The 17,286-nt window shown below is 49.9% G+C and overlaps 8 protein-coding genes across 8 annotated transcripts; 2 read left to right on the top strand and 6 right to left on the bottom strand.

Moving 5' to 3' along the window:
• Positions 1-12: 12 nt before the first annotated feature.
• BDV37DRAFT_271126 (M20 family metallopeptidase) lies at positions 13-1,371 on the bottom strand (the record flags this gene model as incomplete). Its single annotated transcript, XM_032084676.1, has 4 exons — positions 13-251; positions 302-429; positions 489-1,246; positions 1,309-1,371. 4 exons carry the CDS (start codon positions 1,369-1,371, stop codon positions 13-15), a joined length of 1,188 nt encoding a protein of 395 aa, XP_031942238.1.
• A 43-nt stretch (positions 1,372-1,414) lies between these two features.
• Positions 1,415-3,616, top strand: BDV37DRAFT_103416 (Zn(II)2Cys6 transcription factor). The gene is made up of 4 exons (XM_032078223.1): positions 1,415-1,729; positions 1,791-2,553; positions 2,606-2,918; positions 2,976-3,616. The coding sequence occupies exons 1-4, from the start codon at positions 1,696-1,698 to the stop codon at positions 3,360-3,362; spliced, it is 1,497 nt and encodes a 498-aa protein (XP_031942237.1). The 5' UTR covers positions 1,415-1,695; the 3' UTR covers positions 3,363-3,616.
• Positions 3,617-4,255: 639 nt separating this feature from the next.
• On the top strand, positions 4,256-5,841 carry BDV37DRAFT_271125 (major facilitator superfamily domain-containing protein; the record flags this gene model as incomplete). Its single annotated transcript, XM_032084675.1, has 6 exons — positions 4,256-4,367; positions 4,400-4,686; positions 4,738-5,001; positions 5,060-5,160; positions 5,341-5,575; positions 5,623-5,841. 6 exons carry the CDS (start codon positions 4,256-4,258, stop codon positions 5,839-5,841), a joined length of 1,218 nt encoding a protein of 405 aa, XP_031942236.1.
• Positions 5,842-6,183: 342 nt separating this feature from the next.
• Positions 6,184-7,258, bottom strand: BDV37DRAFT_271124 (class I SAM-dependent methyltransferase; the record flags this gene model as incomplete). The annotated part of the gene is made up of 3 exons (XM_032084674.1): positions 6,184-6,300; positions 6,354-6,687; positions 6,744-7,258. The coding sequence occupies 3 exons, from the start codon at positions 7,256-7,258 to the stop codon at positions 6,184-6,186; spliced, it is 966 nt and encodes a 321-aa protein (XP_031942235.1).
• A 2,170-nt stretch (positions 7,259-9,428) lies between these two features.
• On the bottom strand, positions 9,429-10,689 carry BDV37DRAFT_103426 (class I SAM-dependent DNA methyltransferase). The gene has a single exon (XM_032078224.1). It carries the CDS (start codon positions 10,353-10,355, stop codon positions 9,705-9,707), a length of 651 nt encoding a protein of 216 aa, XP_031942234.1. The 5' UTR covers positions 10,356-10,689; the 3' UTR covers positions 9,429-9,704.
• Positions 10,690-13,194: 2,505 nt separating this feature from the next.
• On the bottom strand, positions 13,195-14,973 carry BDV37DRAFT_103460 (uncharacterized protein). Its single transcript, XM_032078226.1, has 4 exons — positions 14,597-14,973; positions 14,315-14,524; positions 13,994-14,256; positions 13,195-13,940 (listed from the first exon to the last, which is right to left on the bottom strand). Exons 1-4 carry the CDS (start codon positions 14,764-14,766, stop codon positions 13,378-13,380), a joined length of 1,206 nt encoding a protein of 401 aa, XP_031942233.1. The 5' UTR covers positions 14,767-14,973; the 3' UTR covers positions 13,195-13,377.
• Positions 14,522-15,535, bottom strand: BDV37DRAFT_103520 (uncharacterized protein). The gene is made up of 2 exons (XM_032078227.1): positions 15,238-15,535; positions 14,522-15,169 (listed from the first exon to the last, which is right to left on the bottom strand). The coding sequence occupies exons 1-2, from the start codon at positions 15,375-15,377 to the stop codon at positions 14,836-14,838; spliced, it is 474 nt and encodes a 157-aa protein (XP_031942232.1). The 5' UTR covers positions 15,378-15,535; the 3' UTR covers positions 14,522-14,835.
• Positions 15,536-15,893: 358 nt separating this feature from the next.
• BDV37DRAFT_282444 (serine hydrolase domain-containing protein) lies at positions 15,894-17,240 on the bottom strand (the record flags this gene model as incomplete). The annotated part of the gene is made up of 3 exons (XM_032087054.1): positions 15,894-16,595; positions 16,645-16,781; positions 16,850-17,240. The coding sequence occupies 3 exons, from the start codon at positions 17,238-17,240 to the stop codon at positions 15,894-15,896; spliced, it is 1,230 nt and encodes a 409-aa protein (XP_031942231.1).
• Between the last annotated feature and the right edge of the window lie 46 nt (positions 17,241-17,286).

Raw genomic sequence — 17,286 nt, 5'->3', positions numbered from 1 at the left:
TACGCAGCACAGCTATTCAGTCTTGTCAAATCTCTCTCTGTGCTCTGCCCACAGGCGATTTCGGAGTTCCTCGTCCTGCAGAACTTCAAGGCCTGTCGCAGCCATGACCGAAGCGAACCGTAAACACGACTCAAACGCCTGCCGTGTTCCGGCTGCCTTCTCAAATCCAGGATGGTGGGGACCGATCGTCGGCGAATCCACCTCGATAAGGAATCCAGGATGCAGGCTTGGAAGCTCATAACTCACATTACCTGGTTTGACGGTTAGTATCAGTGGTCATTGTGGTGATGGGGAGTCCAACCTTGATCTGTTGACGCGCCGCTGACTGTAGGCAATGATTTCATGTAATTCTGCTTCTGCTCCTGCGAATGCTTATAGAAGGTTTCGATGAGGAGATTACTGCATTGTAATTCCTTGTAGTTTTCCAGCCTGGATGCAACCTTGTTAGCGATAGCTTATGGGGGTTTCCGGTTGCTATGCGTATGTACCAGTCAAAATCAACGGTGCACCCGGCGGCTTTAGCTGCCCCTTCACAGCAGGCAGTCACCCTCTTGACGGTGTCTCGCAAATCCATATCGGTCTCCGCGCGGACGAAAAACTGGAGCTCTGTGAGATGCGGAATCACATTGGGCTTGTCACCCCCCTTGGAGATGATTGCATGGATGCGCTGATTCGGCGCGACTTGTTGTCGAAGCATGGCCATGTTGCTGTAGGCAGCTACTGCGGCATCCAATGCGTTGTGACCCAGCCAAGGGGCATTGCCAGCATGAGCACTAACGCCGCGGAAGGTCACTGTGGCTCCCCCACGAGCCATACAGCGAGCAGCAGCCACACCATCCACTGCCACGCCAGGGCCAGGATGCCCCATGAGGCAAGCGTCGACGCCCTTGTAGGCGCCAGCCTTCAGAAGTTCAATCTTACCGCCGCCGCCCTCTTCTGCTGGAGTGCCGAGGAGGCGTACACGTCCCTCAATCTGGTTGGTGTTTATGGCTTCCGCAGTGGCAAGGAAAGCTGCAAGGGACGAAGTGGCGATCAAATTATGTCCACAGGCGTGACCAATTTCGGGCAAGGCATCGAACTCAGCATTATAGACAATCAAGCCTCCACCGGTCCCAACCTCGACTTCGAATGAGGTCTTGAGCCCATAAGCATGGCGCGTGACGCTGTACCCAAGTGACTCGAGGAGGTTACACAGGGTGTCATGGGCGTGCACCTCTTCGTACCCAAGCTCGGGATTGGAATGGATCTAGATGGAGGTAACAGATTCATGAGATACGTCTAGTACCATGTGGATGTTTGGTCACTCACCTGCTGGTTAACTTGCCAGAGACGCTCCTCGTGTTTGTTTATAGTTTCTGCAATCGACGCCATGTTGAGAGCTATTTCAACCTTCGATGTTTTGATATACAGAAGACGACTCCCAAGATGCTAGCTTTGTACTTATACTGCTCTACTTATCCTAGTCTACTTATACTAATTTAGGGTGTATACGGTGGATGCCTGAGGGTGGATTCCTGAAGAACCAATGTTGATATCGGCAACTGCCCGTCCAATCAGCGGGAGGCCCTCGCTTATCCCGCAACCAATTGCCGAACGAAGCGGCAGCAGATCCACTTAAAGTCCAACAACGCCCGTTCATTTCTTCTCCGGTCTGCCATTTATGCAACAAGATAATATCATATCCCCGTGGAAGTTATGTCTGGACGCCATGCATCGCGATCTCGCACCGGTGAGACTCTTGATTTAGATCGACTAGTTTGCGTTCCCCCCACTAAATGATCACGCAATAGGGTGCGCCACGTGTCGGACCCGGAAGATTAAGTGTGATGAGACGCATCCTGCATGTATCCGATGTATAAATGCCCAAATGCAATGTGAATGGACTCAAAGGATTCCGAGACAACCCCCCAGGTCGAAACCGGCATCGAAAGCGTCGAGGGGTCCAAGCCTACAGCGAAACTATCACCCCCTCCGGCCACGAAACATAGGCCCAGGTGTGCATCTTTCTTTCCTGTCTTTGCCGAACTCCCGGTTGCTATCATCCAGCGAACGGGAGTACTTCGCATTCTTTCCCCATACGTCCATGGTGCGGTGGCTTGGGAAGCCATGGCAGTGGGCCTCTCTTCATTATGTGTATAGTCATATCGCCCCGCACTCATCGGTCGTAACGAGTATGATTTTGGCAATCTCTGCTACAGAGCTGGAAGGGATTCGCCACATGGAACGACTTCGAAGCGAGCAGCTGGCTTCACATGACCCATGGCCTGGCGAAGCTGGGACGGTACACTACCAGAGCGCTCTACGCGACTTTCAGCTCATTCTTAGTAAGAGCCAGGGATCCCTATCTCCTCAAGAAGTGGATGAGATCGCGACAGCATTTTTCCTCATGGTGACCTATGAGTATATGTTTGGTCAGGATAGTGCGGCCGTAGAGGTGCATATTCAAGGCATCTACACGTTCCTCAAAGCTCATGATTTAGTTCCGAAGCTTGGCGAGCCTCGCCAATGTGCTAGACTACCGGTACTGACGCAACAGTTATTACTCTTTGTAATGTAAGTCCATGTTGGCTTGAAGGTAATTGTAGCTTTCTACTCATGACCACAGGTATGCGAACCTCACAATATGCAAGTACGGTCATCTCCGCCAATTGTGGGAGGAGGCCGGCCATGAATCTTCCTTTGTGTCTACTATGGATGAGCTCTTTTATAACACCCGCACATCACAGCATGCGATCTGGCCGTTTGAATACCCGACCGAAGCGTCGTTGGATGACATTTCGGTCTTTCGTCCGCTGGAGCTGACCAACGAATGCAAGAAACTGAAATATAAACTCTTGTGTATGCCTCAAAGGATACAAGTCAAACCCGAAAGCGATCTCTTGGGTTGCCTAGAGCAAGACCTACATGGCATTGGAAAGGTATAGAATGCACTCATCCCACGGGAAGTATCCAGCTGATCATCAATCCACGCATAGCGATACCAAGATCTGATAGCCATCAGCCAGCGGCCGCACTCGGACTTGCGAAACAGGCAACTGCAAACGATCTATTTTGCAGTTGCAGAATATCATGCCACTACGATCCTTTTCTGCTACCGGAGGAGCTTGCTTGGGGGTATTAGCACCCCGTCCGTGTCCTCACACGACGCAGTGAATGGTGCATTAGCAATCATTAAGGAACTTTCAGCCGGAAGTCCGTCATGCTTAGGAAGGGTCCACTGGCCGATAGCCGTCCTGGCCGGGTGTATGGAGGACTCACCAGACCGCCAGTGGATCCGGAAGACCCTCGTAGAATCGCAGCATACGATAGTCTTTCCATCCATGAGGGGGTGGCTTGATGAGATGAGTGGCCTCAACCTTTAGTCTTGGACAGCCACCGAACCAACACAGTTGTAGGCATTATCTCTTAGTATCTATCCTCGGCTATCGGTCCCTATCATCAATCTTGTTTATTATATGGTAGAACATTGAATCGTCTTGGCAGGCCAACCTCAAAGAGCAAAGTCTAGGAGTGCACTTGAGAAGGGCATTATGCTAGACCCATATTTGCCGACACAGCCAATAAATATCCGTCCCTAGATATGGCCATCTCCGCAATTCTGAGCTCTGAGTGGTTGCAAGTTAAGCGACGGCCAACTTAATGTCCGTCCATTCGACGCGATAAGGTTTATTGGTATGGCAGATAACGGCATGAAGGTTGACGATCGTCTCTTACTAGTCAATATCTCGAGCGGGGGTACCGATATCATCTTATCACGGTTTTAAGCAGAGATGAAGGCCAACACCATCAGTATTTAGGAACGGTATGCAGACGTCTGATGGGTTTGTATCTTCAGAAGTCTTACCAAAACTCCAAGAAGTACCACCCCAATGCCGAATATTCAAGAAAAGCCAGAGACTTCCGAAAAGGACGTGGAGGTAGCCTTAAGCCAGGCTACGGACCTCCATCGCGTTTCTGTCGGATATGGAGAACAATTGCCAGACCCATCAACGTCAACCACAAATACCTCCTTGCTGAGAAAGATCGATTGGCGGTAAGTGCACTTGCAAGAATCAGTCTTGCTAGCGATGCATGAAAATTAACTGGAGATTCTAGTCTGTTGCCAATCATGATGATATCCTACATGCTTCAATTTCTTGACAAGCAAAGTTTGTCCCAATCCGCCATTATGGGTATCGTAGAAGACCTGGTTAGTCCGATGGCCGAAGACAAGGAGGTGCAGGCTAACTGTGGAGCATAAAGAGATTGACCGGCAATGAGTACTCTTGGTCAGGCTCGATCTTCTATTTCTCATACCTTGTATTTTCATACCCTGCCTCCATGCTCATGGTTCGGCTGCCGATTGCGAAGTTTCTCGCCACGACACTGTGAGCTGAAGTCTACTCGGACAATCACATAGTTGTGAGCAATATTGACCATGTTGTTAGCTTTCTTTGGGGTGTCGTGCTTGCATGCCACGCTGCTACGCATAACTTTTCTGGGCTTATGGTTACTCGCTTCTTTCTGGGTTTAACTGAAGCAGCTATTTCTCCTGGTTTCAGCCTGATCACCGGCATGTGGTATACCAGGTCTGAGCAGCCATTTCGCCATGGTGTATGGTTCGCTGGTAACTCCATCGCAACAGCATTTGGAGGGCTGGTAGCATATGGAGTCGCTCATATTGTCGGCTCCATCCCCGCCTGGAAGGTGCGAGTCGTATGTTGATCCCGTTCATGCGTGAGGCTAACGCTGGCGTAGTGGCTATTTATTATTTATGGACTGATTACCGTTGCCTGGTCGATTGTGTTTCTTCTATTCATGCCAGACTCTCCGTTATCCGCCCGATTTCTCTCCCAACGCGAACGCTCCGAGGCTGAAGAACGAGTCAAAGTGAACCAAACAACTATCAAACACGACAAGATTGAGTGGCATCAGGTATGGGAGGCCTTGACAGACTACAAGATTTACATCTTGTTCTTGTTCCAGATAGCCAACAATATCCCCAATGGGGGCTTGACCATGGTATCTTCCTCCCCCTCAACCAGGGTTGCCATTATAGATGGTTAATGTGGCTGCATAGTTCTCGGCATTGGTAGTGAAAGGCTTCGGATTTTCAACGTTACAAGTTTACCTTTTGTCAATACCAACTGGTGCTGTGCACGCACTCTTTGCTCTAGGAAGGTATTTCCTCCAAAGTCTATCTATCTCTTGCACGGCTAAGACAGTTCAACATACAACAGTACCTACCTTGCCTCCAAGTTTCGAAATATCCGTTGCATGCTACTGGCTGCTTGCACAGCGATTGCGTAAGTTCCATCACCTAGTACTGAAGGAGACCAATTCTTGACGGAAAGCATATAGTCTTGTTGGGAGTATTTTGGTCTACGCCTGTGAAAGCACAGGACTCCGCCTATTTGGTCTTTACCTGTTTGTTGCCTATGCGGCGGGTATTCCCATGACCCTCTCCATGGTCTCATCCAATGTTGCTGGCTTTACCAAAAAGGCAACTGTGAGCGCGATGATGTTCATCGCTTACTGCGCAGGAAATATCATCGGTCCATTTTTGTTTTTTGCGCGTGAAGCTCCAGGCTACAAGGTACAGCCACCGGGTCAGAATAAATGGCCATGCTAACGTTCCAATAGAGCGGTTTCATCGCAATGATGGTGTGTCTTGGGGTAGCAACTGTTCTGATCCTAGCCCTAGGGTTTTGTTGGCGGTTAGAAAACTCACGGAGAGATCGGGTATACGGGCCTGCGGCCTTTATGCCTACGAATGGACCCAAGGAACTAGCTCAGGGGTTATCTGGGACGACGGAGGATCTAACCGATGTTCAGAATACGGCGTTCAGATATGTCTTCTAACCTTGGGGGTGTTCCTATGTTAAGAATGGAAGGGCGCTTCCGTTCGTTTTCTCCTTCCCCTTTTTTGGCTCAACATCTGAACACGTGATTGCGGTCCTTACATCAAATAAGAGAGCTTCAAGACGTGATCTTTCTATCGTGGTATTTGATTTCAGGTCTATGTAGAGTTTCTCTGTTGGCAAGTCTTGACATGTCTGGATGCTCTTGAAGCACCAGGGTGCTTCCGCTTCCCATCCTGTTCACGACAGGCTTTTGAAGAAGCTACATGCGGATTGTGGCATATTGTACAGGTATAGGCCAACGCTCTGTAATGGCCCCTTGCTTTCTTTCACACAACTCGGGCTAGACGTTTGGCTTCTGTCCATAAACCACCGATATCTCGACGTATGCGTGGATACTGGGATTATTTAGTGCGTCACGCATTTTGGCAAAAACTACTTCAACCTCTTCCCTCGACCACTAATCTCTCGTGTTAGTTACTCGTTGATGCTCTTATATGGCTAATCACTTACTCCCAGAATCTTGGTCCACAACATCATTGCCCACATCTCCAGGCTTTCCTCTATGACGATGCGACAATACCGACCCAGAGTCTTCAGATGCGGGTCTTTTGGCCAGGGGCCGATGGGTAGTTTGTACCGATGTTCTGTAACGTTAACGAAACCAGCCTCCGTCATCCGCTGTTTCGACTCGTCCACTATGCGCAGGGTTTTGCCGAATTTATCGCCCGCTTCAAGACTTTTCTCGCCCCATATCTCATACACTGTCCCTGTCGTGCTTCCGTCGTCCGAGACTGGGGTCACACTCATCTCGGCCTGCTCCAAATATCCACCTGGCTGAAGGTTCCTAATAGCCAACATGATTAGGATCAGGAGCCAACAGTCTGATTTGGGAAAGTATACTTCAGAGCCTGCTGGTAAAACCCGCCCCAATCCGCCACGCACCCGTATAGCCCGCGAACATGGATATAGTCAAATGGAGTTTTGTATACCCACTCATCACAGCAGTCGTCAATCTCAAAATACACATTGGGAGGCACAAGGCTAGGCTGGATTGGCGAGAGATCGGTTCCAATAACCGTTGCCCCCGGGTGAAGATCGGCAAAGTCGGTGGCCCAGGACCCAGTTCCCGTTCCAACATCAAGCACTCGCTGTGGATTCTTGATCGGGGCGAGGTACAATCGGCCATGTAACAACAGCCCATAGAGATGATGGCAGATTTCCATCGCGTCAATGGCCTTCTCGTCGTTAGATCCCCAGTACGATCCCGCATGATACGCGTGGTAGCGTCGGCCATTTTCGTAAACATAGTTGGCGATGCTGCTGCGCATCGATGTTACCTCGGAGTCGGTCGCCACATACTGGGAGGCGTACTCATCGCCGGAGTCGACAAGTATTCTTTCGTTACTCTCTGCCATCTTGCTTGAGAGGAACTGTGAGGACGAGTGTGGCAATCGAAATCTTTCTCCGACCGGGTTGATTTCGTGTGCGGGCAAATTTATCTGCTTGCTGGTCACCATGAATAATCATGAGGTTACATCTCGGGATAAGTGTCTTCACTCGAAAGACACCGAGGCTCCGCCAGTCATATCGCAACACGAGATATCCATCTGATGACACTAGCCAGGGCAGTGGGGTTCGGGGAATCGGGCACTGGGGCCGCTCTTTGACGGTCACAGAAATAACTCCCAATAGAAGCCTTAGAGATGTGCGGGTCCACAGACAGACCATCGTTGTTAGTGAGAAAACCTATGTCCAGAGCAGGCTAGCATTGAGTCTCGACTCCTCTCAACAGTCCTAGTTCTCTTTCGCTTGCTATCACGTCACCTGGCATTCCGAACTTGGCTTAACACGTGCCCTGTCAGTCGGTCGTTCTCCGTGGAATCATGATGGCCTGATATCTCCTAGGGACTACAGCCTGTCAAACCAGGAGTGAAACAGACCACAGGTCAAAAAATAGCTTGTGGCATCAAGCAAGCTCTAGGCTTCCCTCTTGATCTTACCCACTCGCCCACTCTGAGAATACCACACCTCCTGATACTATGGATTTCGACGTGTATATACCACATACCAGGCAGGACAAGCAGTCTTCATTTGACGCATTTCGACATCGGCAATTCAATCCTGATGCTCAAGGGACGAAGTTCTAGATTATGCGTCGACTTCAACTTCAAGCGCTGCTTAGTCCTGTCATCAGACTAAGCGTCACATCACTGGTTAGATTCCTCATTAACCTTAGATATTTCCTAGCAAACGAGTTTTCTATCGTGGATACCACTTGCGTGCTACGTGGTACTACAGCAAGAGCATCGCAGTCCCCACCTCCCCTCGACCTAGTCAACGCAAATGAAACGTTCTCTTTTCATCTCTGGGTCTATCCTCGGCACAGGTCGCGTGAGCTGATCGAATGGACGAAAGGGTTGCCCACTGTTAGCAAGGAGATGCTTTCAGACCACGTTCGCATTTTCCAGTTGATTGAAGCATCAGCTTCAATCATTGACTGTTCGTTGGTTCAGTAATTTGAGGATGTTGCCGAAGAATATTCCATGGCTGTTAAACGAGTGCTGCGGTATGGGAACAGAGAGGTTGACTCGGCCTCACTCACGCAAAGCACATGTACAATGCTTCATATACAGTCCAGAATGGTGATACCATTTTAGCTCTAAGAGAGGCAGATCGGTTATTTGGTATCTACCACTTTGGCGAGCATCCCTACAGCCTCATCGGGGATATATTCGCCCATGGACTTATGCATAGTGAGCTTATGAAAGTCAGGATCCTACCAAGGTGGATTATGATGTCAAGTTAATGTAGGATGCAAATACAAGCATACTTACAAGGTCGAAGACATACACAATCGATCAACACATACGGTTGGAATTGAAAGAGGAGCTTTTCTTCTGGCTTTCTAGGTTGGGGAAGCCCTCGTAGTATACGGCGTGACGTATGATTTGATCGCTGTCAGCCTGGCAAGTGCAACCAGCAGCACAACCTTGAAGTATGCCCGTGCATAAGTCAGTCTCGTGGAGGAGTTATCATGGGCAATTCCATTCCAGACTCGAGTTTTCTATCTTTTCCTGGATACAAAACGGTCAAGAGAGATGCGAGCCACTAACGGCAGTGTCTGGGAGCCGCCAGCAGGACTTCGGGCACTACCCTGTACAATCTATCGGTAATATCACAAAGGACTATTGTAATATATTGCGAGGTTCGACATTGAAATGTTCAGGAATGATAGAGTGATTGCGGCGTCATTTGTCCATATAGAATCTTGAAGAAGATTCAGATATATTATGAAATTTGGGACAAGATATGATATCAAACTTTCTTGAATACGAGCCGAACTATATTGGAGCATGACTCTTTCTTGTGGCCAATTCATATGCATTTGCAGACTGTATAGTTTTAGTTTTATCGCTTTCAAGTACCATTATCGCAGCTTTCAGTTTTTTTTCGCCAATCATGTAAGTATCAAACTACAACTATGGACTCCTCTACAGCTTACTCTCTACGGGAAGTGAAGTCTTAAACTTCCCTATTCCTACGCGCGGTTTGATTTACTCTCCAGCTCTATATTCTCATTATCTAGTAAGCTTGTTCATATACAGCGCAGCCTAGACTCGGGTCCCTGTCGAAGTCCATCGGAGAACGGTCGCACCGGGGGAAGAACAGTTGCGCTGGGAAGGAGTAGTCGCACTGGGAAAAACAGGCAGTCGCACTGGGGAATAATGAACACATTGTCGCATTGGGAACAAGCTTGAGGTCCTTGCCAACTTAAGCTCAGTCCAAACCTAGAATGTTAGAAAGCCTCCCTCCTTCTCACGCCAAAAGCCCGACACAGAAGAAAGATGTCGTCTCGTTCATTCAAGCGGATCCGGCCTTTTTCATCAGGAGCAATGTTGCTTTGTCGCCCGCTCCCTTGCGATAGTCTATGAGGTCTCGGCTGACGACCTTGGCCAAGCCTTCTGCCTCGAGCTTGTCGGCTTCAGCTTTGTAGCCTCCGGACACCCAAATCTCCTCGAGGACCGTGGCGACGATGACGCCATTTGGCTTGAGAAGACGGATGAATTCTCTCAAGGCAGGGTCGGGCCCGACGTGGCCGCGTGTGAAGGTGCCGCAGCATGTCACAATGTCGTACATCTGGTCTGGTTGGTCGATCGGTTGGGTCAAGTCCACTTTGAAGAGGCTTCGATACACGCCAGTCTGTTCTGCTACCTTGAGCATAGCGGGAGACAAATCCATGCCATCGATGGTCCATGGGCTGCCTTTGGCAAGGGCTTCGGCCACAAGACCCGTTCCACAGCCAGCGTCCAATACGGTAGCCTCGAGGTCTTTGCTGGATGCAAGGGCGGCTTGGGCGACAAGGAGCGGAGCGATGTAGTTCTGGGATGCGTCGGCAAGGTCATCGTTGTAGGAGGCGGCCCACTTCTCATAGAGCTCCATACAGTCTTCCTTCTTGAGACTGTTGCGGGCTCCCGCCAGGTAGGTGTTTTCCGTTATTACTTGGGTTGCCATGGCTGCAAAATGGAACTTGGTTGGATGGATAATGGTGCGAATAGGTGGAAATTGAACTGGTATCAAAGGACTTGGGATTTCAATGGAACGTTTAGCAACAGGGGCTGTTCTTCCGACTACTTATATGTTGTCGGCTTCTCACTCGCCTTATATACTTCAATAAGACCCCTGAGCAGCCCCTCACTTCACATGGGAACGCTGGCGAATCTTCTGGGACGGAATCGTTTTGCTGATGCATGGCGCACAGTCCTTCGTCCGTTCTCGATGGCGTGATGGCTGGCATTATTCACTGGCTTGTTCCGAGACGATCGCACTGTATCTGAAGCTACTGTCTGTGGCTTTCCAGGGTGGCATGAGCATATTACATCATGGGGGGGGTGTTGGGATAGGGGAGAAAAGAACTACACTTCTGGTGGGGTCCAGGAAATAGCCTCCACTGTGACGACTCTTGGCGCAATACGATACTTCCCCCACTAAGTACGAGTTTCCCCGCGCGGCCTAGTCTTTGTTGACTCTTGACTCGCTGTAAGGGGTGGCAGGATGGGAGTATAGGATTGGCTTACCCAGTCGGTTGAATCGTCTCCCATGCAGTAGGTTTAGGACAACCAGAAATTTGCGAATCTTGCGCCTGCATAGCCGGAGGCCCGGAGAGGAAATCGTCACTATGAGTGGTGCATTTCTTGATTTGAGCCTGGGATCTCCAACCATTGGCATGGCACCACTGTATCCGAACTGCTGCTCTCCTCATCTGCAACCTATGATGTGCATTCGACCGCAGATTCTGGGCTTTCATTTACCCCACCAGTGCAACACAACGGACACTCGACGAACCTTGTTAATTACACCATTGATCTTATGGACACGGATGTCTCCATGCGGTCATCCCGCTTCTGCGTCATGCATAAATAGGGCCGTCGAGGGGAGAGGGGTGCGTTGCGTCGCGAGACTTACCATATGCATGCCAGACGCTGGAGACCTCATTCGCCGAATGGATAGTCCCGGTTCTGGTCGAATGAAAGGCAACCAAGGACTGGAGACTATGCACTTACTAAGCATGCAGGGTAGAATGAAAGAATGAAGCATGTTGGCCGACCGTCCAGGGTGAACCTGTGCAATGACCGTCGAGTTAGGGCAGAGCCCCTGTCAGCTGAGTACGTGTTCAGAATTTTCCCCTCAATCCGAGCGTGATTCGTGCCTGTGTATTTCTAACCTCGGTTTGTGTATGTTTCCTAAGCTCAGCAATCATTTTTCTTCACGTATTCAATCCTAGTCCTGTTGTCGCAGGATTCTCGCAGCAATGTGAGATGGTTAGGGCACGCGTTACTAAAAACAGAAACTGATATCTGATCCGTGGGGAAAGCTCCTTTCCGACTACCGGAACGGCTGGCACGTCACTTCCAAAGCCGGGAAATTACGAATGCGACAATCAGAAACCTGAGGAAATGATGATTGCCTCGAGAGCTGCTGGAATCCACTCTCGCGCGTCGTCTCACGTCGCCAAGGCCCCAACACCAGCCCTGATTAGCCTAAGATGAACCGCTTTCACTGCCCCGCATGTCAGAGATTCCAACTTCCCCCGCCAGAACAGACACGGCACAGAATTCAGCCGAATGGTGGGGCACAGACGAAAGCTATGATGATCCAGATCGGCCACTGCCAGTACCTTTCTCTCGCTAGCGCACGTCGGCGACTTGGAAGGGCACATCGTCCCTAACCGGCGTCAAGGGTTGATGACGGCCATTCTTGGGCGGCCTGTTCTTTGTTTTTCCCTTTGCTCTTTCGTGGTAATATCCGGAGTAGCCCGGGGGGGTCCAATTCTTCGCGCTACTTTGATCAGTGCGCGCGAGAAGCGCCAGAAACATATTGGTCATAACGGTGACGTAGTATCGTGCCACGCCCGCGGATGATGCGCCAGAAAAGAGGAGCCGTGTTTAGCGCTGAGCGATCCACTGCACAAGCGCCATGGTAATGCGGAATGCCAGCCTTGCCTCAACGACATACCGTGCGGTCCATGGGGCTGGAGTCAGCCACTAAGCTATGATCGATTCAGATCGGCCAATGTGAAGAACAGCCCTTGCACATAGTCAACAACATCCCTGTGAGATATTTCCATCTGATATCGGACGTTTTCCAGGAGTCCAGGACCAGGGCGACGGAAGGTGAGACAACTGGTGGGCTAGGTAAATGCAAAGGAGCGCATAGCCACGACAGTTACGATCTCAATGGGACCGATATTTGACCCCCTTGCTGCAGCCAAGTCTGACGGTCCCTTCATTCGACGCGGTAGACATTACGATTGTGTAATAAGCAACGTTGGTAGTCATAGCCACCAGAGATACTCCGTACATTAGCCAGAAAGTACAATATCTGTCATAAGCGGATCTCTTTGCAACACTCCCTTCGGATCTTATTAAAGCGCGCTGTGGAGTTGGGAACATCATCACTACAAAGCCAATTCAAACGGCATGAGTAATATGTGGGCCTCGGCCTGTCGGAGTCCGTTTTCTGTACCCGGTGCGTCCTGGGCACCTCTTCTTCCCAGCAGCCCAGTGGCATCGAGCCGTTTCATGGGCGATCGATAGAGACCGACATTGGAGAGAGAAAAGCAAAAGAAAAGATACCACCTGGCTCTCCTGACAACCACACGAGAGCCTCATACGCTCGGCAACACACTGACCATCAGTATGCCTCTCGAACGGCAGTCCTTCTCTGACCTAAACTCGGACGAGCTTGGCAAATAAGAGTGGGAATTTCTGAAAGGACACCTAAGTCATCTCAAAAGCCCCCAATGACATATACCACGCGCACCTTGGTAAGCAATGTAATGCTATTACGTATACAACTTCTATGCAGCAAATCCTTCGATAAATAGATTTCTTGCTATCAGCCCGCTCACGCCCCGTTCATATCATTCCCGATGGGCTCATTACGCTGTGCGAGAATTGTTCTCTCGCATATCTGGACACACAAGAACACAACGGCACGATGCTCTTCAGTAAGATGGCAAACAAATTGTCATTTGCTACAAGAATCCCAGGAGTTCCATCATCCATACATCGTCAATACCGTCAAGTCTGAAATCGTCTGAGTTGCCCAATGTATTCTGCAAGGTCGGGTTAGCCACCTCGGTGGCAGGCAAGTACTGCCGGGCCTGCATCAAGGACGGTCCCCATCTTTCTTTGATAGCGGTTATCATCTTCACGCCCTTTGCAAATATGTTCGCTTCCGCATCTTGGCCGAGATGGTCGGATGACCTTTTGAAATTAATTTGCAGCTGGTCGAGATAATGAAGAAGATTTACGCTGTCTTGAACAGCATTCTTGTCCCAGGATGGATCGTCCAGGGTGGAAAGCTTGAACAGGTTCACCAAGGCTCGACAGAACTGGAAGAGTATGGTAAAAGATACTGCCAAATAGTGTTCTGGGGGAACACACAACCAGACATCCAACCACGACTTTGTAGCGAGAAGGGATATGTGAAGACTTTTGAGGCCCTGGGGGTCTGGGCAGTTGGTCGGGATGGGAGCTTTAATAAATACCTCGTGGATCGCAAGTTCAGCGTTCGAGAAGTACATACTGATGACATCTAGACGGAGAAATTAACGGAACAGGTCTCCAAAGGAAGGATGGAAGACATACTATTTTTCGTCAGTTGCGAAGGTATCTGGCGCTTGATCGAGTCCAGCTGGGATTGCAAGAGGTCCGTAACCAACGGTGATGAATGCGAGTTCTCGCCGTCGCGGCGAAGATGATAAGATTTGTCGACCACCAACTGAATCCTGACGAGCCATACCAGCAGCTCGTCTCCAACGCACTCTTTCGTGCTAGCCAAGATCTCGAGGCTTTCTTCCATATGGGGCGTCCAACGCAAGGCATCACTCTTAAATAGCGATGAGGCGATACTAGAGTACAGTTATTCATCATGTCTAGTAACATTGAATGCACAGCTTCCTGATTTACCTTGAAGTGATCAGAAAGCACCCCAGCACTGCCCTTCGCTCCTCTAACGTTCTGCTCATAGCGGTATCTGTCTTTAGACCAGCCGCTCGGTTAAACCCTTGTAAGATTGTTTGTTCATTGAGTGGAGCTTTGTTAATACCCAGCTCGCAGACCACGCCGGTCAGTATGTGGCTGTAGAAGTTAAGAAATGGCTTTGCGCAGTAGATTTTCCTTGATAAGGAAGTCAGAAGATACTAAGCTACACTTTTCCAATGGGACTGTTGAGCCTCTCCACTCACTTACCAGGACATGAAGGTCATAAGGCCGAGAAGAATGTCCATGTTAGGGGCAATGTCCACAAGAAGCTCTTGGTAAATAGTGTTATGCACTTTGGTGAACAGGGATTCTCTCTGAGTCAGGTTCGGCGTCAGGACTGCAGTAAGGCAGTACCAGAAGAATGGCTTCTCTTTCATAAGTTCTTGAGGGGTGACATGGGGCGGTATATAGATGTAGGGAAGATAGTTCAGGTTTTCGGTCCGGAACTACTCAAGAAGTCTAGTTGCCGCATCGGACGAGACATGGAGCAAGGGGTTTGGGTTGTCTAGTGCAGGCAGCGCAAAGACAGGAGTCCTTGTTTTAATATCATATGGGTTGGGAGCGCTGGGCGACTCCTCGGCGTGCCCTTCTAGCGAATTGTCACCCTTTCGCACTCCTTCCGAGTCAGAAGAAGACTGCGCAGATATACTAGGGCTTTGCAGCGCAGACAGAAGACTATCGAGTCTAGATTCCACTCGTGCAATTCTCGTGTTTGAAGAACCCTTCCTGCGCATTCGGACCGATAACGGGGGTCGGCATTCCTTGCCCAGACGATCGCATCTGTCATCGGTCAGCATCATGCACTTTCACACGTCTCAGCCCTGAAGCCAGAGCCTATGGTTGCAGACCTTTCACACCGGTCACCAGTCGCCAATAGTAGGCATTTGCATTTGGCACGAGCGCAATTGATGCATGCTTGGCCGTATGGGGCGGGCGTTGTCTTTCGGAGTCTCCTCGCCTCCGTCCGACGGGATTCGGGGTTGGGCATTACGATACAATGGATCTTTGATAGTTGAATAGAAGGCGAAGTACATATGCACGATGGGTTAAAAATTTCAAGTCCAGAGAGACGACCGGATTTCAGCGAAGATTCTGGACCGGGATTGAAGTTAATTCATGTCCAAATCCGACCTGCTGACTCATCACACCGTGATCTTGTTGATACATTTATCCCCTCGTCGCTGGTGATAAACTGGAGATCTTCACTTTTGGTAATTCATTCATATTGTTATTACTAAGGTCTCGTTTATTTCGCTCTCCTGCACCGAATCTGGCGGCGGTATTCACCGTGAAGGTCTTTTGTCGCCACTGGAAAGCCGTCGGGTTTCGCAATCCCGATCTCCGATTCAGCCATGGGAAGCAATGTGTATATAGAGAGAGCAAGAGATTCACGTTGTCCTCGTCACTGGGAATATAGCAATTTCATTTCCCTAATCCATACACAGACGGAACTGAGCTAATAATAGACCGTTGCTGGCTTCCGCACTAAAAAAGACAAGCTTAGCTACAAGTCAAGACCTTGGTACACCAACGACTCCATGTCGCTCCACAGCCCCAGCACTTGTGCATCTGCGAACGGCAGGATCTGTGTACATACCATTCCTGCAACCCCCTTGGTCCTGTCACACCACCACCAAAGATTAGGAAGTCCAGCCCAATGGCCAGTCTGCTCCGAACGACCAGTGTTCCCTCCAGTAAGCATACAGGTTAGTCCCCAGCCTTGAGGAGTGTCGGATGGATACAGATGAGCGATGCGGTTCGTGAGGTCTGCTTTGGCGGGTGGAATGCCCTGGGATGCAAAGTTGGGGAACTGGGGAATTTGGTTTTCGAACATGAGGTCAACCGTCTCCTTGCGTAGGATCTGTTTGTTGGTCGTGGGCGATATGCCATCGTTCAACAGTGTCGCGAGAATTTGGCAATACTCCTGAGGCTGAGCAAAGCAGCCTGCCCCGCCGCTGTTGAAACAACGGTCTATATCCCTCGCATCCTCCACGATCAATGGTCGTCGCAGAAGGTGATCGCGTGGCGATAACTGTCCATCTGGTGCCCGGGCATTCATATGAGCCAGCCTTGACTTCATGGATGCATTCGGGAACATGGAAATGTTATGCAAGTTCAACGGCTCAAAGATATTACGACAGAAGTACTCATTCAATGACAGGCCTGTGACGCGCTCCACAAGAAGGCCCGCCCAATCAATGTTTACCTAAAGCTGCTTGTTAACTCTGCATCGAACCATGGCTTGTCTACCTTACCCCATATTCCCATCTCTCTCCTGGCTGGTTCACCAGCGGTTGTAGCATATCATAAAAACTTCCCGAAAATTCGTCATACCCTACCGGCTTGCTATAGTCTCGTAATTTCTCACTGAAGATTGAGTACCCGAAGCCAGCTGCACAATATTGTATGGTTAACATATGTACCTCGAGTGACTGTTCATGGTCTGATGGAAACTCTCACCGGTGTGGGTTAGAAGCATTCGCAACGTAATCCCCTGCTTCTTCTCGACCAGGCTTCCATCCTCTTGTAAGACCCGCACCTGCTTCAGCTCGGGGCAAATCGTTTCGACCTGGGTACAATCGTCCAAGGAGAGAAGGCCTTGTTCCACAAGCTGCATACAGGCAATTCCCGTAACCAACTTGGTGCATGAGGCAATCCAGAAGATATTGTCGAGTGTCATCGGGTCAGGAGAGCCATATCCTCGTTTTCCGCTGGCATGGGCAAAGTATTCCCGACCGTCCTTACCCACGACGACCACCACTGCTCCAGGGATACCTTTTTCTTGGTCCGCACAGGCCTCAGCAAGCCGAGCTTCTAAAGAGCCGGTCATGTCGGGGGTCAGTTGAGTCATTTTCGCAGTTGTGGGGGATTATGAAGTTCCTCGTATCAGGAGCAAG

This window comes from Aspergillus pseudonomiae (assembly GCF_009193645.1).
Source record: "Aspergillus pseudonomiae strain CBS 119388 unplaced genomic scaffold BDV37scaffold_27, whole genome shotgun sequence".
Classification (NCBI taxonomy): Eukaryota; Fungi; Ascomycota; class Eurotiomycetes; order Eurotiales; family Aspergillaceae; genus Aspergillus; species Aspergillus pseudonomiae.
This window is presented reverse-complemented; position numbering and strand designations above follow the sequence as displayed.

What these genes read in the sequence shown, in the direction of transcription:
- BDV37DRAFT_103416 (XM_032078223.1), top strand. Translation starts at nt 1,696, where the DNA reads ATGTCTGGACGCCATGCATCGCGATCTCGCACCG. An exon ending in TGCATCGCGATCTCGCACCG is followed by an intron (nt 1,730 to 1,790) that starts GTGAGACTCTTG and finishes ATCACGCAATAG; the next exon opens with GGTGCGCCACGTGTCGGACC. An exon ending in ACCTACATGGCATTGGAAAG is followed by an intron (nt 2,919 to 2,975) that starts GTATAGAATGCA and finishes ATCCACGCATAG; the next exon opens with CGATACCAAGATCTGATAGC.
- BDV37DRAFT_103426 (XM_032078224.1), bottom strand. Translation starts at nt 10,355, where the DNA reads ATGGCAACCCAAGTAATAACGGAAAACACCTACCTGGCGGGAGCCCGC.
- BDV37DRAFT_103460 (XM_032078226.1), bottom strand. Translation starts at nt 14,766, where the DNA reads ATGAAAGAGAAGCCATTCTTCTGGTACTGCCTTACTGCAGTCCTGACG. An exon ending in CTTATGACCTTCATGTCCTG is followed by an intron (nt 14,525 to 14,596) that starts GTAAGTGAGTGG and finishes TTCCTTATCAAG; the next exon opens with GAAAATCTACTGCGCAAAGC. An exon ending in TGCTTTCTGATCACTTCAAG is followed by an intron (nt 14,257 to 14,314) that starts GTAAATCAGGAA and finishes ACTGTACTCTAG; the next exon opens with TATCGCCTCATCGCTATTTA.
- BDV37DRAFT_103520 (XM_032078227.1), bottom strand. Translation starts at nt 15,377, where the DNA reads ATGCCCAACCCCGAATCCCGTCGGACGGAGGCGAGGAGACTCCGAAAG. An exon ending in ACTGGTGACCGGTGTGAAAG is followed by an intron (nt 15,170 to 15,237) that starts GTCTGCAACCAT and finishes GACCGATGACAG; the next exon opens with ATGCGATCGTCTGGGCAAGG.